The sequence below is a fragment of the Macaca fascicularis genome, chromosome X (genome assembly GCF_037993035.2).
Source record: "Macaca fascicularis isolate 582-1 chromosome X, T2T-MFA8v1.1".
Lineage (NCBI taxonomy): Eukaryota > Metazoa > Chordata > Mammalia > Primates > Cercopithecidae > Macaca > Macaca fascicularis.
In genome coordinates this window covers 114464875-114487808 of record NC_088395.1, presented here as the reverse complement: position 1 = coordinate 114487808, position 22934 = coordinate 114464875, and the positions used below count along the sequence as shown (strand labels likewise).

The window sequence follows — 22934 nt, the reverse complement described above, 5'->3', positions numbered from 1 at the left end:
AAGGGTAGGAGCAATGTTTGAGGCCTTGCCTATGTTACCAATACACAGTATGAATCATAAGCTGTACATAAGATTTTAATACAAAGAGGAAAATATATAATCTCCAGATAGACACCCAACAATACAAGGACAAACTTCACAATGAAGTACTATGCAGCTGTGAAAAAAGAATGAGGAAAAGATCTCTATGAACTGATATAGACTGATTTCAATGAAATTTTGTCAATTGAAAAAAGCGAATTCCAAAAGTATATATGTATATGTAGTATATATGCAGTACACTACTTTTTTGAGAGAAAGAAAAATAAGAAAACATGCATATATTTGCTTGGATTTACAAAGCAACAACAATAAAAACAGGAAAGATAAATAAAAAATTCATGAAGTTGATTATCCACAAGGGGTAGGGGGTGGAGGAACAGGATTAAAAAGATATGGGAGGAAATGACATTTCTCTGAATGTACCTTTTTGTATAGTATCCTCTTTGGGAAACACATTGTTTTACAAATTCAAAAAAATAAAAGTGGAAAAGTGGGGACTAAAACTGAAGGCAAACTGAAACAAACCCAACTGCATTTCAGATGAACAGCATAATTACACCAACATGGTGGGGGTGGGAGGAAAACCTCAAACAAATCCTGAAGTATTGTTAGCCAGTTTGTTTTTGTAGTTGCATGGACAAAGCAATTCAGAAACTATTTTAGATGTATTATGGGATTGAGCAAATGAGTACATGTGTTGATGTTGGGAGCCAGGGTTCATACTGTGGAAGAAGGAACATGCAAACATAGAATGGAGAAAGGCAGGAAAGAACCTGTGGGGATGGACTGGAATTTAAGGTATTGATGTAAACTCATGACTCCTAAAATATACGTATGTTTATGTGCACATAAATAAAGTATGTATGCATGTATATTATATGTGGGTGCACATGCTTACATATATGGATGTTTGTGTGTATATCTAGCATATCTAGCACTCAAGCCTTGGTCTCTAATATTGTCCCACTAAAAGAAACCAGGGTTCCTTGGAAAAAAATGGCTGATTTCAAGGCTGGGACAGAATAACGTCAAAATGAGCCTAGAACATTTTGTTATGCCAGAAAGTAAGGAAGTGCTCAAGAAAATGATGGGGGAATATTATAAGGACCCAGAAATCACCTTGAAAGGCTCCCAATGGGTAAATCTTGACAATTTGAACACCAACACAAGTAAGGGCAGTAAATAATTATTAACAATCGAAAAAAAGAGAATTCATCAGCCCATACTGATATATAAACAAATGGGAGGAAATGGGGAGTGGGGCTCTTGCTTATAGTAGAATGCCAAGCGCCAACTTGAAAATGTGGGAGGGAATACTCAACTGGAAAATAATCATTTTGCAATCATCATATTAATGATTGATTCAGGCAAGTATCGTCAACTGATAATAAAACAAGGGTAGGGGTGGGGATGAGATGGTTTGATGAAGAAGCAGGGTATTTTTATGGTTTTAAAATATACCACACAGATTACTTATTAGGGGCAAAAGAAAAAGTAGTAACTACAGTGAATAAGTCAGACAATATCTTGACTAGGTGATCAAAATTAGCATCATCAGTGAAGGGCAAGTGGACATCATGTGTCTAAGAAAGAACTGTACTGCTGAATATAATCATGAGAAAACTTCAGAAAAAATCAAAATAAGGAACAGTACAATGAAGTATAATAAAGACATAAAAGAACATTTTTTAAAAAATGTCAGTGTTGTTCAAGACAAAGAAAGGCTAAAGAAATGTTCCAGATTAAAGGAGATATGACAAAAGAGATATGACAATTAAATGTAATACCTGACTCTAAACTATCAAGGACAATATTGGGTTCTTTATATGTCATAAAGAATATTATTTGGTCAAATGTCAAAACTTGGAATATAAATGGTGGTTTAGATAAAAGTATTGCATCAAGGTTAAATTTCTTCAAGTTGGTAACTATACTGTGGTTATGTAAGAGAATTTTCTTATTCTTAGGAAATATACACTGAAGAATTCAGAGGTGAAAGACCATGATGCATGCAGTTTGCTCTAAAATGGTTCCAAAAAAACAGGGAATGTTAGCAAATGCTAAAGGAAGTTGGACAAATATTAACAGTAGGTGAATTTGGGTAAGGCATATACGGGTGTTCTTTGTGCTAGTCTCGCAAGTTTTCTGTGATTTTGAAATCATTTCTAAATTTAAAAAGGTAAATATATGATCCTCTAGGTATTACTGAGATTTAGTAAGATGGGACTTATGACTGAATTATGTCAGTGGAAGTATACCTTTTGTTCAAAAGGAGAAAATTACAATATAGAAATCCCTGAACCTGAGTGTAAATGTGTGGTAGAGAGTATTTGCATGAGAATGAAAAGGAAGAAAAACAGAAGTTATGTCTTTCTGGTAGTATGTTACAGTCTGCCTGGCTAGACAGAGTTTATGGCTAATGCTTTTGTAATGCAAAACACAAAATTCAAACAGAGGAAAGATAATACAGTAATCAGAAGACAAACACACTCACATATTTGTTGGAATTCTCATTCACCTCACAACATAATCTGAAACATTGGTTGTGATCATTTCAAATCTTAGAAGAGGTGGGAAGAAAGTTAAAAATCAAGAAATAAAGTTGAAAGAAAAGGTGAAGGGGGAATAATCCTCACCAGCAAGAATAAAATTTCTGGATAAAGAAAATGCACAAAAACGTCTAAGGAAAGTAGCTCTCAGAATGGAGGTTCAGTCAACTGTGGCAGGCCAGACTGGCGGGTAGGATTGGGATCCTGAATCTTCAAAAATACTTATTCCTAGTAAAATAGTTTCCCATTGCCATCAGAATTTTGCTTCAGGCCTCTGCCCTTGTCCTCGTTCTAACAAACTTTTCTATCAATAACTAGAGGAAGAAATAGAAGGCACGCTGTGAGGGTAAGCAAGTATATTTGAAAGTAGAATCTGTATCCCAAAGGATTTTAGCATGCTGAAATGAAGTCGCAGAACTAACCAGATAAAATGTACTAGGGATAAATTCAAGGCTTTGTATTTTTGTTTTAGACATTCAATTGTATAAGAACAGGATTTGGAATACATAGAAAATTCAGTTGATCATATGCTCAGTAAACAGTCAGTAGTCAAAGTGGTTGCTGAGAAAAAGGTAGAGGGCAAAGGGGCATCAGTTAATGTACAAGAGAAATAATCCAGCTGTCCTCTGCAGTGGTCAGATCACTTTTGGAGTACTACATTCACTTCGTTGACAGAACATTTTATAAAGCACAGTGATAAACAGGAGTGTGTTCTTAAAAATGATACTAGGGTAGCAAAAGATCTGAAACTATGCCATATGAGGAGCAATTGAAAGAAAGGAAGATGCCTAGCCTGGAAAAGAGAAAATTTAGAAGGACATAGGAACTAACGAAAATTATTTGAGGAACTGCTATGTGAAAGATGGATTAGGTTTGTTAGTGAGGCACAAAAGGTCAGAACTAGGACTAACTGGTTGTTGTGGTTTACTTCAAGGAGCATTAAACTTGAAGTCTGACAGGCTCAAGCTGCAACCTTGACTCCAACATTTCGTAGCTCTGTGACTTTGGGCAATCACTCAACTTGAGCCCCAGTTTCTTCATCTATAAAGTAGAGTTAATAACATTTCATAAGGCTAAGTAAGCACCCATAAGGACTAAATGAGATAATGTATGTGGGAGCATTTGTAAATGGCAAAGCATAATACACATGTAAATTATTATTGTCATTATTATTTACTTAAAGGAAGAGTTAAGCCTCTTATAAGGAAGCACTGGCCATTATTTATAGCTGCACAACAATCAAATGGGTTGTTTTGTTAGAAGTGAGCTACCCACCACTGGAAATGTTCAAGCAGAGACAGGATGATTATCTACTGAGTGTCTGGCAGGAGGGAAGAAGATTAGACTAGATGACCTCTAAGGTCCATTCCAATTCTAAGATGCTATGATCCTATCACTGTTGAGAATTACCCTTTAAGCTTTTCTTTACAAAGGACTATATAACCTTGAAAACAGAGGTGACAACCTTTAGATCTTTGTCACTTCTCAGACTTCTTCTTAATTCCTGGGAGATGACTGCTTTCCCCATATCAGGAAAAAGAAGCACAGTTGTTGGCATTAAGACTTTCCAGAGAAGGAGAGACAAGTAAATCAGTGGGACATTAGAGTTTGTGACTTCACAATCTGAAGAAACACCCAGGAACATAGCTATATGGGCCAAGTGGTTTAGGTTGGAGTTGCATGAGGCAAATGTTTTTTAGAGTTTGATCCCCAAATGTCGTCTCATCTCCCCACCCCACCTTGTTACAAAACAGAATTCTGCCCCAGATTTGTCACAAAACAGGAAAAGAAAGCCTAATAGAAGGGGTTAGTTGGAAAAACTACTCTCATGCTGGCCTGTGAAGTCAAACACAAAAGCAGGAACAAAAAGGTAAAAGAAAATACTAATTTGCAGCTATGGAGATGCTATTTTAGGTTGGGAATCTGTTCCAGTCTTGAATCCAGCTTTAATTTTGCTTTTGTTTCCATTTCCACCCCGCGTCCCCCCCAACTGCCCCCACACCCAGGGCATTGAGGGGAACTTTCAGCTCATCCCCTCTTGACTGGCATGAGTGAAGTTCCTACTCTGCTTTGTCTTGCTCCAATTCACCAGAAAGTGAAACCATAACATGTGAGCTAAACAACAGCTTTGTTAACCTTTTTCATTTTGTGGCCCACTGACATGTTTTCATATTTAGCATAATTCTTAGTGGAAAGGAAGAAGTAAAGGGAAGAGTGACAGAGGCAGGAGGCTTGTCACCATGTTAACTGACAGAGGTATGTTTGGTAAAGGAAATGTCTTTGAACATAATGTATTTTACCATGATAATGAAGTAGAAGAAGAGTCAAGGAGAGAGATGTTCATACACACAGAACCAGCAATGATGGTGGCAAGGAACAAGTACCAACCAAGCTGTACTCTCCTTGGGAAAGTGGAGTGACATGGATTAATTGAGGAAAGGCTAAGGGTTCCATAAATGAATGAGAATGGCCCCAGTAACTGCCCAGCAAGGAAATATACAACTTGCTTGTTACCCATCAGTAAGGTCTTTGCAATGCTCTGGGGAGCTTACACTGTCTATGAAACACTATACTGAACAACCTAACATGTCTTACAAACACTTGCCTCGTGGCGCCCCGGCCAATCTTGAGCAGCTTACTGCTTCCTTACATTTCCTTATCTCTGGCCACAGGCCCCAACTACACCATGACTTACTGATGAAGTTAGCCTGGCCAGTGAATATGGTGTACTGAAGCTCATAGGAGCTGATGCTGAACTCATCATCCGAGATCCAGTGGACTGTAATGGTGTCATGGGAGGCAGTACAGAGTTCTTCTCGGATAGATGGTGGGTTTGGGGCTGTAAGGAAAGGTGGAAAAGAAAGTAAGGAAAGCATACTCTCTCTTCTGGAATTTTACAATTGTTACTCTTCCTGCCTAACCCAACATCTCTTGAAGAGAAGATTTTCTTAATAGAGAATCTTTAAATTGCATGAACCATGCAACCTGAAGCAAAATGCTAGGACCTCAAGCTCCTTAAAACCACTTTTCTACAACATAATATAAGCCTAAACTTTTCTACAACAAAAATATAAGCCTAAATTTTTGTGATGATTGCCCCAGCTGTCTAGTCTGCCTGCATAAACACTTATGTAGACGTTAAAGTGATTATATGGTTTTCTTAACATATGGTCTTCAACTTAATTTTTTTATTTCAAAATGAGTATATATATATATATTTAAATGGATTTTTGCTCTTGTTGCCCAGGCTGGAATGCAGTGGCACGATCTCGACTCACTGCAACCTCCGCCTCCTGGGTTCAAGTGATGATTACAGGTGCCCACCACCATGCCTGGCTAATTTTTGTATTTTTAGTAGAGGCAGGGTTTCGCCATGTTGGCCAGGCTGGTCTCGAACTCCTGACTTCAGGTGATCCACCCACCTCGGCCTCCCAAAGTGCTGGGATTACAGGCGTGAGCCACCGTGCCCGGCCCCATTACATATTTTTAGCTGTATAGTCAAGTGCAAAATGATGAGTTCCCTCATCTACAAAATAGGGGTGATAATTAACTTATAGATTTGTTGTAAGGATTAAAGATATAAAATTAATATACAGTGTCTAGAATAAAGTAGATGTTCAATAAGGGGCAGGTATTTAATGTAGTAACAAAACAGCTGCAAAAATAGTTTGTGTATTTTTTTTCATGAAATGATCATTAAACAATCCTGAAAGTAGCCAGCATTTTCAACAGGCTGGTTGTGTCCCTCATTTTCTAAAATTGTCTGAGAGCCAGATATTTCTTACATTTTTCTTCCTGATCTACTAACTCCTAATTTTCCTTAAAACCATTTTGGTAGTACTTGTACCCACATAAGGCATTCTCTGACATTCCCTAATTGTCACCTGAGTTCTACTCTCATAACAAGCAACAATACATTACTGTTAGATTCATAAGGACAAATCTATCAGCAAATTTCTTGTGTTTTACTCTTAAGTATAGATGGTATACCCATTTTGATCCTAGAAATAGTTAACAAATCATAAATCATCTTTTTTTCTGTTACATGAACTAAAATATATTCTGTCTGAAAAGATACATGCATCATTTTAAAGATTATAAAATATGTAAATTATAAATATTGTCTTTTTCAAATTATTTTTAAGTAAAAGCATACCAGAAGAAAAAAAATTAAATGGGAAGGAAAGCACAGTATTTTCACACCTGTTAAATAATCTAACCCCTCTAGCAGTTTCTTTTCTCTGGAAAAATCTAAAGCAAAGTTTTCAAAGGCATCATTAAAATTGATGTCTGGAATCAGAACTTGAGAAGATGCAGTTGCCATAGCGACCCTGAAAAAGAGAAAAGTACATCAATATACATCAAAATAGGTTGCAACCTTCACCCAGTTTTTGATTTCTGATTTAACAAGGTGAAAATAAATGACTTGTAAGCCTTGATTTATTTAGTGAAAATATCATATCTGTGCCTTTCCAATGGGAACCATTTAAATTTTAATCATCAGGAACCAATTAAGAGTTATACCATATTTATTCACATATGTTCACCCCTCAAACACACTCCCCCATCCAGTCTTAATTCTGAGAAGTAAATACAGAATTTTTTCCCCTCTGCATCATTTTCCATCTGGCAGGCAGCATCAAAACTAGACCTTTAAAGACTTGGTAAAAACAGTTGGAGATTTTTCTTTTTTGTTTATGCTAGTCAGCAAGTCAGCATGCTAGGTTAACACCTTCCCTAAATATATCATTTATGTGATTTTTTTTTTTTTGAGATGGAGTCTTGCTGTGTCACCCAGGTTGCAGTGCAGTGGCACCATCTCAGCTTACTGCAATCTCTGCCTCTCCGACCCCCTTCCAGATTCAAGCGATTCTCATATCTCAGCCTCCCTAGCTGGCGCCCACCACCACGTCCAGCTAATTTTTGTATTTTTAGTAGAGACGGGATTTTGCCATGTTGGCCAGGCTGGTCTCAAACTCCTGACCTCAAGTGATCCACCCATTTTGGCCTCCCAAAGTGCTGGAATTACAGGCATGAGCCACTGCACCTGACCTATGTGATCTTTTATAGCATTTATATTTCACTTTATTATCCTCCGATTGTATAGTGCTATGATAGTGTTATCTTCCCAACTAATTCTAAGAGTCTCAAGAGCAGGGTTCATATTTTGTACCTCTTAATATCTTCCATGGCCCTAACACAGCATTTGACACATAGTGAAAAAATAATTGTTGAATGAACAATTGAATGACTAACAACAAAATAACTGCTAACATTTATCGAGTGCTTAGTATATACAATGCTCTCTACATTCACTTTACACACATTATCTAATTTACTCTTTACCATAACCCTATGTAGTAGATGTTATTTCAATTTTGCAAATGAGAAAGTTGACACATTGAAATGCTAAGTAATTTGTCCAAGATCACACAACCAGTAAGAGTCAGAAATGTAATTGAGCCCATGTCCATCTGATACTAAATTCCATACCCTTCACCATTTAGAGTGTTCTTCAAAAAATTGAGGTATATTTTACATACTTCAGCACTTCTTAGCCATCACTACACATCAGGATTATCTGGAGGAGCTTTTGCCAAAATATACATGTTTTAGTCCTGTGCAAGATCTTCTAAATCAGAGCCAATGAAGATCCTTGAACATGTAAATGATGGTGAGGAAAGAAAAATTCATTTGGCAACAATATGTAGGTTAGAGGAGAGAGAAAAGGCATTGAATGTAGGAAGACCAGAGAGGAAACTTTTACGGTGAGCTAGTTGTAAGGGAATGAGAAACTGAAAAATACATATCCTCATGTACATATACCCTGCTGTACATCTACCAACAACATCTCTTATTGTTTCTGAAAATAGAGATGTTTCAGGGATAAGCTACAGGCAAAATGAAAGACTAGCTCAGTACAATCATAAGGTCTCACGTGAATAGCCAAGATTTGGTGAGCAAGAAGACAACTTCTTTAGGATAACAGTTAATCTAGAAAATTAGCTCATGGAATTTCTTTCTGGCCTCTCCAATCTTCTTTATTTCTTCCATCCATCTATCCAATACTTATTAAGCACAACTAGTGTGCCAGGCACTGTACTGGGCACTGGAGATACACAAAGTGAACAAGTTTTGTTGTGGTTCTTGCCCTCAAGAGCCCACACATCATGAAGGAGAAAGACATTACATGGGCAATAGAAGTGCTGCTACAAAGGGAATAGAGTGTACACAGGAGTTATCTGAAGAGACTTGGGAGCTAAGGGAAATCTCCCCTGAGGAAGTCGATTTTAACTAATGACCTACCTAAAACCTACCTAATGAGTAAGAGTTAACTAAGCAAAGACTATGTGGATGTGTGTGTGTTCTCTCTCGTTTGAAGCCTGGAGAATGAGACAAAATCATGCAGGACTTTGTAGGCCATGTTACAAACGTTGGATTTTATCCTAAGAATGATGGGAGTCACTAAGCATTTTAGGTGGGGAAGTAATATGCGGAAATTCATGTTTCAGGAATAGTACTATGGCTTCAGTGGAGGGATTGGAAAAGGTCAAAATTGGAAGCAAAGAGACCAGATTTTTAAGTGTCTTGGAATAAGCATACATGTAAACAAATAAAACAAAAAGGGTTAATTCACAAAGCATCAAAGAAAACAAAGTCAAAGCAAACAAATGGCAAATAAATATATTTAAAAAGTCCAACTATATGAGAAATCAAAGAAATGTAAATTAACATGAGATAAAGTTTAAATTACAAACAAATGACAGCATAGGAGCTTTTATGCCTATATTCAATAATGCCTACATATTTGTATTAGGATTGAAATTGATACATATTTTGAAGGCCAAATTAGCATTAAATTTCAAAATAGCTTAAAATATAAACCTTCTTTGACACCACAGTTCTATTTCATAAAAATTTTATTATGGAAATAATTGAGATGTATGCAAAGATACAACTACAAGGGCACTCAACACACCATATGTAGCCTAATTGTCTAACAGTGGAGACTGAGTTAAGTAATGTACTATATATCAAAAGATAAAATAACATGAGGCAATTGGAAATCAGATTTTATAATAATATCCAATGATACAGAGAAAAGTTTGTGATACATTGTTTCAAATGTAGAGTATAATGCAGTATATATAGCATGATATCATGTTTGTGAAGTATATCTAAATAGAAATATTGGAATACTATATTCCTAAATGTTAACGGTGGATGAAAGGTTAAGAATGGGTTAAAAGTGACCTGGTGGGGTGTGTGTGTGTGTGTGTGTGTGTTTATGTGTGTGTGTGTGTGTGTGTGTGTGTGTGTGTGTGTGTGTATCTGACTGTGTTTTTTTTTATTTAAGCAAAACACAAAGTAAGCTATATTGTTGCAGTCTCTTAAGGCCTTGGTCTCTATTACAAATAATATAAGGCATCATTTGTAACGGGAAGGACATACCTCTCCCAGCTAAAATTTCATTTTAACTGAAGTCATGGTACCTTAACACAATACAGTGCATAAAGGTGGGGGAAAATTTCAGACCCTGTGGGAGACCAGTATTGAAGTTGGGAAGATGATTCTCAAGTCATATTACATAGATAGTCATCTATTCCACCTACACCTCAGGTTATACCTGAGCCTATGAAAATAAGATTCAGATAAAGAGTTGGGAATCATAACCATCTAAATGGTAATTGAAGCCCTAGGAACCAATGAGTTTGCAACAAGGAGAACGTGTAATGAGAGAAGAGAATAACCTAAGACAGAATCACAAAGAACAATAGCATTAAAGGAATAGACCAAGGAAACATTGCTCACAAAGGCAAAACAAAACAAAAATAGCTAGGTAGGAAGAAAACCAGGAGTGTTCATGGAAGCTAAGGGCAGAGAAATTTCAAGTAAAAATGATCAGGAGGACAAATGCTACTGAGAGATCAGGTAAGATGAAACAAAGGGGTGTCTATTATATTTAGCAACAAGGTATTCATTTGATGACCTTGAAAAGAATACTTTCAATGGTGTGGTAGTGGGACAAAACATTTCAGAGAGTTGGAGAGTAGAGATTATTAAATATAGTGGTTTGAATATATGTTTTATTTTTGCTTTCATGAAATCTCACTGAAATAACAGTCAAAGAATGAAATGTCATAAACCTACAAAGACAAAGAGAATGGAAAAGAGATGCCAACGAGTAAAAGATTGTCAACAAATGTTTGGAAGCTAGAAAGCAATGAATGTGTGGTAACCAACAACAGACCAGAGAAAACTAGATCAGGAAGCCAACAACATCAAGTTGATTTAGTGCCACAGAAAGTTGAAAGTTTTCATAAGGAACAACTAGATCCACAGATTCAGGCACACTAAACCAATAACTACCCTTCCTTCATTCTGGAAGGATATGTGAAGTTTACTTTCTGCTGAGCTTTGACATTATACTAAAAGCAGTCTTAAAACTCTCAGCTCCTTTTCCCTCCTTGGCTCCCAGAATGCTGGCAGCCAGGCTTATACCTTCCACACTGCTGCTCCTCCAATCAAAAGCAGGAGATTGGAGGATTCCATCCAAGGGAATCTGACCCAAGAGAAAAGACCTACGGAACTGACACTTTGGAGTCCTCAATAAAAAGCCAGCATTCTGCCTTATAATCCTATAGCAAAGTTCACCAAGCCATAAATTATTCCCATCCACTCAGAGTTTCCAGTCATCTTTCAGTGCTTAAATTCAAACACACAACCAGTAGTTTGCCAGATATTTAGGAAAAGACAGCAATTTAAACTAACAGAGAAAAGGAACTGGGAGGAAATCCAGACAATGCGAGGTTTAGAAGCAAACTTTTAAAAATGATAATATTCTCAAGAAGAAAACCAAATAGTTTGTATCCACAAAGCAAAAACAGAATGCTAAAAAAGAAACAAGGATGAAGGATGAGCTCTTATGAATAAAATTAGGAATGCTGAAATTAAAATTTCAATAGAAGGATTTAATGAAAAATTAAGGAAGTATCTTAGTAAAGCAAGAAGACAAAGTCATGGAAAATGGAAAAGATAAAATTAGAGAAAAAAGTCTAGAATGTCCAACAGTTCACTAATTAAAGTCCCATAAACAAAGAAGAGAAATAATAAAGGGGAGGAAATTATTAGCAAATAATACAAGAACATTTCCAGAGCTAAAGGTCACCAGTCTTTAGATTAGAAAGATTCACTGAGTGCCCAGGAAAAATGAATGATAAAAAGTCCACAATGGGCCAGGCATGGTGGCTCACCCCTGTAATCTCAGCACTTTGGGAGGCCAAGGTGGGCAGATCACTGGAGATCAGGAGTTTGAGACCAGCTTGGCCAACATGGTGAAACCTCATCTCTACTAAAAATACCAAAATTAGCCAGGCACGGTAGTAGTAATACCAAAATTAGTAGTGGCCCAAGCCTGTAGTCCCAGCTACTAAAAATACCAAAATTAGCCGGGCACGATAGTAGTAATACTAAAATTAGTAGTGGCCCGAGCCTGTAGTCCCAGCTACTAGGGAGGCTGAGGCAGGAGAATCACTTGAATCTGAGAGGCGGAGGTTGCAGTGAGCTAAGATCATGTCACTGCACTCCAGCCTGGGCAACAGAGCAAGAAGAAAGAAAGAAGGGAAGAAAGAAAGACAGAGAGAGAGAGAAAGAGAGAAAGAGGGAAAGGAAAGGAAAGGGAAAGGGAAGGGAAAGGGAAGGGAAAGGGAAAGGGAAAGGGAAAGGGAAAGGGGAAGGGAAGGGAAGGGAAGGGAAGGGAAGGGAAGGGAAGGGAAGGGAAAGGAAAGGAAAGGAAAGGAAAGGAAAGGAAAGGAAAGGAAAGGAAAGGAAAATCTACAACCGAGGCAAATCTTGGTGAAATTTCAGAAACACTGGGTTAAAGATAAGATCTTTAAAGCTTCTAGATTGTAATGGCTATTATTAAAAAGAAGAAGGATAAGTGTTGGTGAGGATGTAGAGAAAAGGGATCCCTTATACATTGTTGGTGGGAATACAAATTACTACAGCCATTATGAAAAAAAATATGGAGGTTCCTCAAAAAACTAAAAATAGAACTACTGTAGGATCCAGCAATCCCACTAGTCAGTATATATCCAAAGAAGTTGAAATCAATATGTCAAAGAAATATCTGCATTCCCATGTTCACTGAAGCATTATTCAGAATAGCCAAGATAAGGAATCTACCTAAGTTTCTATCAATGGATGAATGGATAAAGAAAATGTGGTATAGATACATAATGGAATACTGTTCAGCCACTAAAATCGGAGGAAATCCTGTTATCCTTGACAGCATAAATGAACCTGGAGGACATATGCTAAGTAAAATAAGCCAGGCACTGAAAGACATACCATATGATCTCGCACATAGGTGGAATCAGAAAAAATCAAACTCAGAAATAGAGAGTAGAATGGTGGTTACCAGAGGCTGGTAGGAGGAAGAGGGAATGGGGAGTTGTTGGTCAAAGGGTATAAAGTTTCAGTTAGACAGGAGGAATAAGTTTCTGAGATCTGTTGTGCAGCAGTGTGAATATAATCAATAATAATATATTGTATGTTTCAAAATAACTGAAAGAGTAAATCTCAATGGCTGACCACAAAAAATGGTAAGTGAGGTAAAGGATATGTTAATTGGCTTCAATTAGTCATTCCACATTGTATGCATATATCAAAACATCACATTGTACCCCATTAATGTATGCAACTGTGATTTGTCAATTAAAAGTAATATTAACTTTTGTTTAAGCTTCTGGATTTTAAAATACAGGTTATATTCAAAAGATCTGGATTCAAAATGGCAGTGAACTTCTCAACACAATAATGGAAGCCAGAAGACAATGAAGTCATGCCTTCAAAATTTATTTCCAACCTACCAAGTATGAAAATTAACTTGAAATATTTTTAGGCAAAAAATTCTTGAAAATTTACTTCCCATGTACTCTTTCTTAAGAAACTATAGGAGAGTTTGTTTGGAAAACTTAAGGGAATCAAGTGCTACAGGAAGGGGAAATCCAGGCAGAGCCCAATGAGTTCCCTAAAATTAAGGAGACAGAGCTGAGAATCCAAGTGGACGAAGTTGGCTGGAATTCACAGGACATAGTACCAGAGAGAAAAAAGCTGCAAAGAGAATTCTAGAGACCTTCAGAATCTCCCTCTAGTAGTCAACAGAATACTAATAAACAAATGCATGTGAGGAAACTACATAATGCTGGGGAAAGAGTCACCCAAAAAGATAGGAGGGAACAATCCCTGGTGCTCACATAGGTCTAGCAATAGTGTCTGTTCCTACCAGCTAAACTGGAAAATCTCATGACTCACAGGACACTGGATAGAGTACTCAGAAGGGTTTTGCCTCAGTAGTGGGGAAAAATTGTCTCTAGACTAAACATTGCTCTGATCTCACCTATCAAATCTGAAAACCAAGACTTGAAAAGATCAAGCTGTTTTCAAGTAACTTAACTGTGTCTCAGAATGAAGTTTAAGAATATTTATAGGAATACAAAAATATACTGCATCCCAAAAGAGAAAATTAACAAAGTCTGACATCCAGTAAAAAATTACCTGATAGGCAAAAGTCAAGAAAATACAATCCATAATAAGAAGAAAAGGTAACCAATTGAAACTGACCCAGATATGACACAGGTATTAGAATCAGTAAGCAAGGACATAAAAGCAGTTATTAGAACTGTATTCTATATGTTCAGAAAGCTAGAGGAAAGGCTAAATATCTTTTTTGTTTTCAGAGACAAGACATTGTCCTGTTGCCCAGGCTGAAGTGCAGTGGCACCATCATGGCTCACTGTACCCTTGAACTCCTGGGCTCAGAAGATCCTCTTGCTTCAACCTCCCAAGTAGCTAGGACTACAGGCACATGTCACCAGATGCAGCTTTTTTTTTTTTTTTTTTGAGATGAAATCTCACTATGTTGCCCAGGCTGGTCTCAAGTGATCTTCCCACCTCAGCCTCCCAGAGTGCTGCAATCAAAGGTGTGAGCCACCACACCCAGTCTGAATATCTTGAGATATGGAAGATATTTTTTAAAAGACCCAAATCAAACTAGAGATGAAATCTATAATATCTAAGATGAAAAACACACTGGAGGGGTTAACAGCAGATTAGGTATCACAGAAGAAAAGGCTAGTGAACTTGAAGATACATCGATAGAAGCTATCCAAAATGAAACACACTTGCATGTGTTTTCACAATGGCAAAAAAAAAAAAAAAAAGACTGCAAAACAAAAATAGAGCATCGGTGAGCTATAGGACAATTTCAGGCAGCCAAATATACATGTAATTGGAATCCCCAATAGAGAGGAAGGAAGTGGCATAAAAAATATTTGTAGAAGTAGTGGTAGAAAAAAAAGTCCAAATTTACAGAAGTTAACTGATAATGTCTAAAGTTGAAAAAAATTAAAACTACCATTGTAAGGATGTTACTTAGAAATGTAAGGTCATGCTGATAAAAACACCTGATAGAGTTGAAATTGCTTGGCTTTGTTGTAAAAGTGTAGACTGTGGCACTAGACTCCCTAAATTTGAATCTTGCCTCTGCCCCTTACTAGTTGGACAATTGTAAGCAAGTCATTTAACCTCTCTGAACATCGTTCTCTCATTTATAAAATGGAGATAAAAGTAGTATCTACCTCATAAAGTTTTTTTTTAGGATTGAGTTAATACTTGTTAAGGCTTAAAATAATGCCCAGTACAAAGTAAGAACTCTATTGATAATAATATTATCAGACAGCAGACATTGAGAATGAGGAGATTGCTATTTCTTGCAATATGACTTATAGTAATATTTTACTTTTTAACTATGCACAAGGTATTACTTGGATATAAATACATTTTAAATATTTCAGAAGAGTAAATTGGGGTGAGGAAATGTAAAGTCTTTCAGGAAGTTTGCTGTGCAGGGAACGAGAGGGACAGGTGATAATTGGAGGGGATATGAAGTAGAGGAAAGTCATGGCGTTTTTCTGTGTAGTTGGTTTTAGGTAGGAAAGACATGAGTGAGTTAAAAATGGATGTGAAGTCAACTACAGAGAGGAATAAATTGAAGCTATGGAAAAAAGAGGGTATTTGGCCAAAGCACAAATGAAGAGACATCTCTTCCATTTCAATCAGAAGGAAGGCAGAAGTAATGGATGTGGACCTAAGTGTGTTCAGCAGCTTGATATGAGAAGTTGAATTCATTATTTCACACTTACTGTTCTTTGTAAAATAAGAGCGCATTTACCGAGCATAAGCAGAAAAGTGGCAGAGTTGGAATTTTGAAGTAAGTACAAAAGATTTGAGATAGCCATTATGATGACAAGTTAGAAAGAAAGCTGACCAAAGCAATGCAGAAGGATTTCAGGTTAGCACTGAAGGCCCAGGTGAGGTTTAGAAGCTATAAATTTGTGATGCAGTAGTACCGACCTCTTTGGTTATGTGATTTTCTCCAGTAGCATGCTGCAACTCAAATATAGGAATGGGAAAAGTGGGACTGATTCAGGGTTGGGATTTGATCAGGTTGGTATGTTAAAAGGACAATGGGGCAAGGGGATTGAGAATATTGAAAAGAGAGTATCTGAAGTGAGAAATCACAGATCCTAAATAGGCTAAAGACAGGAAATAGCTGGTGGGTAGGAAGAAAGTATAGGAGTCAGGCCTTAGCAGTCTCAATGAAGTTGAAGTATATATGTATTTGAAGAAAAAAAGAATTTTTGGCCAGGGCGGTGGCTCACGCCTATAATTCCAACACTTTGGGAGGCTGAGGCAGGCATATTACTTGAGGCCAGGAATTCGAGATCAGCCTGGCCAACATGGCGAAACCCCATCTCTGCTAAAAATACAAGAATTAGCCAGGCAGGGTGGTGCATGCCTATAATCCCAGCTACTTGGGAGGCTAAGTCAGGAGAATCGGTTGAACCTGGGAGGCGGAGGTTGCAGTGAGCCAAGATTGCACCACTGTACTCCAGCCTGGGCAATACAGTGAGACTCTGTCCCAAACAAAACGAAACAAAAATAAGAAAAAAGTTTTTAAGTAGAGGTTATAGTTAAAAAATGGGGTGTTTTAAGTTATGATTTCAGTGCAATTCTGAGTGATGGTGAGGTTCAGCATGTGGTCCATGAAAATGGGTGGATGAGATGGAGCTCTGAGGTGACAGTCACTGTTGGAGGGGATGTTAAAGAAGCTAGATGGCTAAGGCATTAGATGAGTCAACCATGTGGTTGTTGCTGAAGTCACCCAAAATGGTGGCAGAGGCAATGGGAGGAATACTGTGAGCCTGGAGCCAAGGTCTTCAATGAATGAGAAGGAGATATAAGGAGGTCAAATCTGGCCTAATGAGCCTCTGCAGCCCCTTGAAGTCTTGGTGACCGTCCTGAACAATGTTTCACTTTAGACCATGGATTTTTTGGTCTGTGGATGGGCTTCTAAGGATCTGTGAGTCGTCTGAAATTGTATAGAAAATTCTCTGTGTATATTTATTAAATGCATTGTTTTTCCTCTGGAAGAAGGTTCATGACTCTCATCTAATTTAGAAAGAGGTGAGTGATTAAATAAAGGCCTAAAAATTACTGCCGTAAAGGATTTATGTGCAGAATAATGAAATGAAAGCAATAGAAACTGCATGCAGACTGAGAAGAGCACATACCTATCAATATAGCTAAAATGTCTCTACCCTTATACCAACACCATCATAGAAAGCTAATGCACTGAGTGAGCAGCCCGGAGCTATGGCAGTAGCTAGGGGTAGTACTTGACTGTGCCTTAAAAGAGCTGATAGGCTGCAGAGACAGAGACAAGGGTTCAGAAATCCAAAGGGTAATTTACCACTGAGGCTCCATAACTACTTAACTGGTAAAATCTTCAGGTGGCAGCTGTTACATACATGCCTGAACTTTAAGTGACTTTAAATTGGCCTCTTTTCACAAGAGCAGGCATTTCAAAAGCACATAAAGAACTGACCTCTCAGCAATATTTTTTGCAGACTGTAGAAACCGTGCCTGGTCATTTTCTTTCAGGATATGCTCAGCTTGGTTGATGAGGACTGTTGACCGTTCAAGACACTGCCGGCAATTAGCAACCTGCTGTGCCAACTTTCTCAGTTTCATAACCTTTAAGGAATTAGTAAAAGAAAAAAATAAGATAAAACATGCAGTGCTTAATTAAAAACAATAAAACACAACATGAAGGAGGTATGCTGCAGTGCTTCTAAAAATAATGCTTATTAATATTCCATGGTCCCTGTACTAACCACTCACCTTCTCACCCTACCCACTGTGTCTCTTGTGCCAACCCCTCCTTCTCTTGTCTACAGCTTGCATACTTAGGCTGCAACACAGTCATATACTCTCGGTTATCTACCCCCTCTTTGTATTAGTAACATTAATTTTTCTGGTTCTAAATCAATGCATGCCCATTATAGAAAATTCTGAAAATAAAAAGTATAAAAGAAACACTACCACCCAGAGATTATCATTGTTTACATTTTTGTTCTGTTTGTATGTAAACAAACAAAATATTGTCAATATATTTTCATATGTGTTTACTAAAAAGTACCATCTTTTTCTTTATGAGTATCTACAGTTCTATGTATATATTTCTGTAAGTGTCTTTATGCATACCTGTGTGTTCACAAATCTGTGTTCTTGGAAACTTTAGTTCCTGGATAAGCTATAACCACTCAGCATGGCACAAATTATTGGTTATCACTCTAGCCTCTCAAAACATCTCACATTATACACACAGCATGAACTTATAACCACTAACTCTGACCAGCAAGTCAACAAGCCTAAAACCATATAGCCATATGGAGGCTCACACTTGACCCTTATGATCATGATTCTTCAGTTCCCAGGCTCGAAACCTGAATGTCTTCACTGAGTCTTCCCTCTCTCTCATTCATCTTTTATATTTAAAAGTTCAATGTTTCTTATCATTTCCTTTCTAGCAATGCCTGCTGTGTTCTTCCCTTCCATTTGTGCTGCCACTACTCTGGTTTAGGTCTTTATCAACTCTTACAAACCATCATTCCATAAGTCTCGTAACTTGCTACCCTGACTTTGGTATCATCCCGTTTTGATCTACCCTGCCTACCTCTGCCATATCAATCAGTCTTTCTCCTTTCCTAAGAAACTAGAATGGCTGCCCAACACTTTTCAGATTAAGCCCAGAGTCCTCATCCTGGCATTTGTGGTCCATAATCCTGACTCACATTTCTACCATTACTTTTTTCCTTTTCATTGAGTTATAACATACAACAGTAAAGCACCCAAATCCTAACACATACACCCACATAAACCAGGTCAAGATATAGAACGTTTCTAACACCCCAGAATGGCCATCGTTTTTACTGGATTCAGAGCAGTAGGCCAAACATCACTTCTTTGCCTCTCCTCCTATAATCTCATTTCTTCTTGCTTTCATGATCAAACCGGAATCATCTGCACCAAATTTTGATATCTGTAAAGTCAGCTCTTCCTTGGATTCACTGAAGTGCTGTGCTTTACCTTTGTCTCTTTGATTTTGACAGCGATCATTTGCTTCCTCTGCTGGATGATCTCTACCAACTCGTCACATTCTTCCATAAGTTTTGCCTCATGCATAGCAGTGTTCACCTGCCAAGAAATTTCAGAGTATTACACAGTGATTGTTGCCTTTGTCCCCTGCTGTCTCTAAAAGGTTCGGACTGACAGCTAAGCATGCACAACTTCTTCCATACCTCCCTCATAAGATCCACTCCTAGAAGAAGGGTAGAGATGATGATATTAATGATGCAAGGGCATTGAAGCACCACAGTTAGGAAGCTCTCCAGGCCTCTGGTAGATCATGATGGTTAATGGAAGGCTGGGCAGAAGGACAGATGAGATGGGGGCATGTTATTCCCACTGAACAATTCCCTTTACTCCAGTACCCTTTCCTCCTGCCGTTCTTTTGGAAAGAGGGTAAGGAGATTTAGGTATGTAAAGAAAAGAGTATCCTCCACAGGCAAAATATTAAGAAAACATTACAACAATATATTGTGCTAACAAAAATGTTTTCAGTTTTCCTTGTTCCCCTGTAATTTTTCACATTAAATAGATCATTAAACATATATTCATGTGTATATATTTTTCACATAGTTGTCGTGTTTTAGTGGATATTTCTCACCTTGGGCTGTCCAGTATCTGAATACCTTTCCTATTTTGGAATACTGGCTACATCAAAACATCTTTACTGCAAAGTCAGGGTTGGAAAAAAAAAAACTACCAGAGCCCCCAGGAGGGGCTAAAATGAGAGCAGGGGATTTGCGGGCTGCCCAAGTATAACAGGAAAGGAAGGAGGAAGGAACTAACATCTTTTTAGTACTTAACTTACCAAGCACTTCATAGGTAAATTATCTCATGTAATTATCATAACTATTTTACAATATCGGAACCATGTTTATTCCTATTTCACAGACGGGGAAACTGAGGCATAGAGAATTTTAGTGACTTGCTCAAAAATCACACAACTAGTAAGTGGTAAAACCAGAATTCAAACCGAGTTCTGTCAAGTGAAACCCCTGGGCTGGCTGGGTGGGCGGGCGAGGTTCAGTTCCATTTCAGCAGCACACAGAGCAGTCATACAGGGAAGCACAAGCATTCCAAGAGTCTATTCAAGGATCACTCGAGCAGAGCTCTAGAAGGCTGAGGAACAGACAATGGGTTACTTGAGAGCATCAAAACTCAAGGGGCTAGATGTGCTTCATTAGCAAGGTAGGGCTGCATCTCCAATTGCTATCCCTCTTCAGAGGGTTCCTCCAAATTCTCCAACCCAAGCAAAATACCTGTCACTGGACCCTACTACCCCTTCTCTCATACTTGAAGCCCCCTGATGGCTAATTTTCTGTTTCCTACTTAACTGAAATAAAATATGTCTGTTGGTGAGTGACAATCTTATGTTGCTTTTTTCCATTTTCTAGGGCAATGCCACAATGGGGGTTTCTACTTACTCTGAATGGCACTCTAGCCATTCTACTTTTTTTTCTCAGACACCTCACCCTTTCCCTAAATTGGATCTACGTTTCCAAGGCAGGTATCTTACCAGCTCATGAACTCCTTTAACTGAGACTAAGAGATTCATTTAGTTTTCTCTGGGTCCTTGTTTACAGTATCTAGAAACTTAGACACTTGCCATTTATAATTTCTTTTTTAGGTGGCTACTGGTGTAGTACACAATGATGTAGTACCTTGTTTCTGAAAATGTAATCCTTGGACTAGCCTTTACATAACACTATATGCCAAGCATTGCTCTAGTTAGTTTACATATATTGGCACTCTCAGTCCTCAAAACAGTCCTGAGGTAGGTACCTTTATTTGCATTTGACAGATGAGGAAAACTAAGCACAGAGAGATTAAGTGACTTGCTTAAGGTTACACAATTAGTAAGTAGCAGAGATGAGATTTGGGCTGAGAGAGTTCAACACTAGAGACTACATCTTTAACCTTACACATAGGCTGCTCTCCAGCTGAGTGTAACAACACCCTTTTCTTCAATTTCTGAAAATCGTCATCTCTTTCAAATCATCCATCTTTATTCTGTCATCCCTTTCTCATTAGTCACTTCAGACTCCTTGTTGTTCCCCTAGAATGCCATGTACTTTCATGTCCTGTGCCTTTGCCCTAGACTATTATTTTACTTGGAAAGTCATTTCCCCATCTGTTTATTGAACACATTTCTACTTATCTTTTAAGGCCCTTCTCAAAGATCATCGCTTCTGTAATTTTTCTCACTTGCTTGGACACAAACAATTGATCCCCTATTTATATTCTCACATACTCTATATATAGTTCAATTATACCATTTCCTATATTTTATCATATTAGTCTGTCTTCCTCACTCCATCACGAGTTGTGGAGGGCAAGAATTGTCTTATGTGACTGTATCTATCTCCAGTATCATGACGGGCACATAGTAGATGTTCCGTAATTATTTGTTGGATTGAATTAAATGTGACAAAAGGTATCTTTTGCTCCTCATTAGACATGTTCACTTTGTTACTCAAGTTACCCTAAACTCAGTAAGTCTAAAAACAAACTTACCGCCTTCTCTCCAGATCTGGCTTCCACCTCTGATTTTCCTGTTTTTGTGTCAATGCTACTATCATTATTGCAGTTACTCAGGTTCAGTAAACTCTGACTGCTACTTCTCCTTTGTCCCCACATAAATTCACAGGAGTCCCAAAGTCCTTCCCTCCTTTCCTTTTTAATCTTGCTAAATTTCCTCGGTGGCTGGTCCAAGTGCAGTAGTGTTTACAACCAATTGATCGCAAACAGTTACAGGTTTCTTTGTTCCTTCTCCACTCCCACTGCTTCACGTGACTACCCTTAAACAAACAAAGTTCTTCGTTAATATAGTGAGGATCTGAGCCAAGGAACCAATAGGCTGAAGCCCTTATCACCTATTGTGATAGGACCATTGTTGCACAAACCTCCTTAAGTAATCTCCCTACCTCCAGAATATTTCCTTTCCATCCTCATAAATCCTTCCTCTACTCTGAAGCCAGGAAAAATCATGTCTTCATTACCAAACATCCTATCAAGCATATTTTCTGTGCAAAGCATTATGCTAAGGCCCTGCCCTCAAAAAATTTGCAATCTGGATGGGGAAGAGCCATATACATATAAAAGAAACCAATCAAGGTAGCATAAATTAAATACTGAATGGGTGATATAGACTATAATCTACTGAAATTAAAAGGAAAGATTACTTTTGGTGGGTAAGTGGAGGAAAGAGGCGTGGATGAAATGGAACTTGAATTAAACCTTAAAGACGTTATAAGACTTTGATTAAAAAGGTGTGAAGGAGAGAAATTTCAAGCCAAGCAAATGAGATTGAACTTCACTTTTAGGCAATATGGTATCGTTAAGTAGTATTTTTGAGGGGAAGAAAGGTAAGGTGGTGCGAGAAGTACCACAGTGAACTTGTTTAAGAAGATGAACAGGGACTGATTTGATGGAGGGTAATAGTAAACCTGAGGACTATTTAGGAGGCTATTGTGATGTGGACAGGGGCTAGCCAAGGAAAATGTCAGAAACAGAAAGGAAATATCTAATATAAGAAGTACTCATTTGCTTACATATCTTCAATTAGACAGCAAGTTCCTTGAGGGAAGATTTTACACTACTTTATCTTTCCCATTATAACTGGTACAAAGCCTTACAACAAATATTTATTGACTGATTTAGCACAGTAAAAAATCAAAATAAGAATGCCAAGCATTATAAAATATACTCCCATGGGTGTATTTTGTAGAGAAAATATAAGGTGAAATGAGGGAGCTAGGGTAGGAATGTTTTTTGGACAGTCACATCAGGGGAGATAAAACCAGGCACAAC

At 37.8% G+C, this 22934-nt stretch overlaps 1 protein-coding gene and 1 long non-coding RNA gene across 10 annotated transcripts in view; one reads left to right on the top strand and one right to left on the bottom strand.

The window, feature by feature from the left end:
* MID2 (midline 2) overlaps positions 1–22934 on the bottom strand; it is a 100811-nt gene that overhangs the window by 8643 nt on the left and 69234 nt on the right. For 3 of the 8 annotated variants that reach the window (XM_005594320.4, XM_005594318.4, XM_045383890.3), the window contains exons 4-7: positions 19086–19193; positions 17542–17690; positions 6795–6922; positions 5197–5430 (exon numbers count right to left, since the gene is read on the bottom strand). In XM_005594320.4, coding sequence (XP_005594377.1) covers positions 5197–5430; positions 6795–6922; positions 17542–17690; positions 19086–19193 — 619 coding nt within the window. Of the gene's footprint in view, positions 1–5196; positions 5431–6794; positions 6923–17541; positions 17691–19085; positions 19194–19297; positions 19507–22934 lie in introns of those variants that run through there. The other 5 variants (XM_045383891.3, XM_005594319.5, XM_074029876.1 and 2 more) reach the window with 3 other exon arrangements.
* LOC123571182 (uncharacterized) overlaps positions 1–22934 on the top strand; it is a 41916-nt gene that overhangs the window by 13042 nt on the left and 5940 nt on the right. The window lies entirely within an intron of this gene.